Source organism: Camelina sativa, unplaced genomic scaffold, assembly GCF_000633955.1.
Source record: "Camelina sativa cultivar DH55 unplaced genomic scaffold, Cs unpScaffold34909, whole genome shotgun sequence".
In the NCBI taxonomy this organism is placed as follows: domain Eukaryota; kingdom Viridiplantae; phylum Streptophyta; class Magnoliopsida; order Brassicales; family Brassicaceae; genus Camelina; species Camelina sativa.
The window spans coordinates 1-209 of NW_010955831.1; the positions used below are offsets into that span (position 1 = coordinate 1).

The window sequence follows — 209 nt, forward strand, 5'->3', positions numbered from 1 at the left end:
AAGTATGTTCGTCTCAACGCTCTTGTTACGCTGCAGCGATGGAGTCCGGTGAAGCTTGCACCTAAATGACCCCGGGTGAGTGGTCGGTGAGCAAATGCAGTTGGTCTTAGTGATGCTGGTCTGCCGGGATAACCCGCCAAGGCCCATCTCCCCTATGGAAGCTTTAGTCTCCATGATTCCTTTATCGTTCATAATTTGAATATGAAAGA

The 209-nt window shown here is 49.3% G+C and overlaps 1 protein-coding gene across 1 annotated transcript; it reads right to left on the bottom strand.

Annotated features, from left to right (window-relative positions):
* Positions 1-6: 6 nt before the first annotated feature.
* On the bottom strand, positions 7-202 carry LOC109132169 (the record flags this gene model as incomplete). The annotated part of the gene is made up of 1 exon (XM_019243256.1): positions 7-202. A coding segment is annotated over exon 1 (186 nt), but the record flags the coding sequence as incomplete, so codon positions are not given.
* Between the last annotated feature and the right edge of the window lie 7 nt (positions 203-209).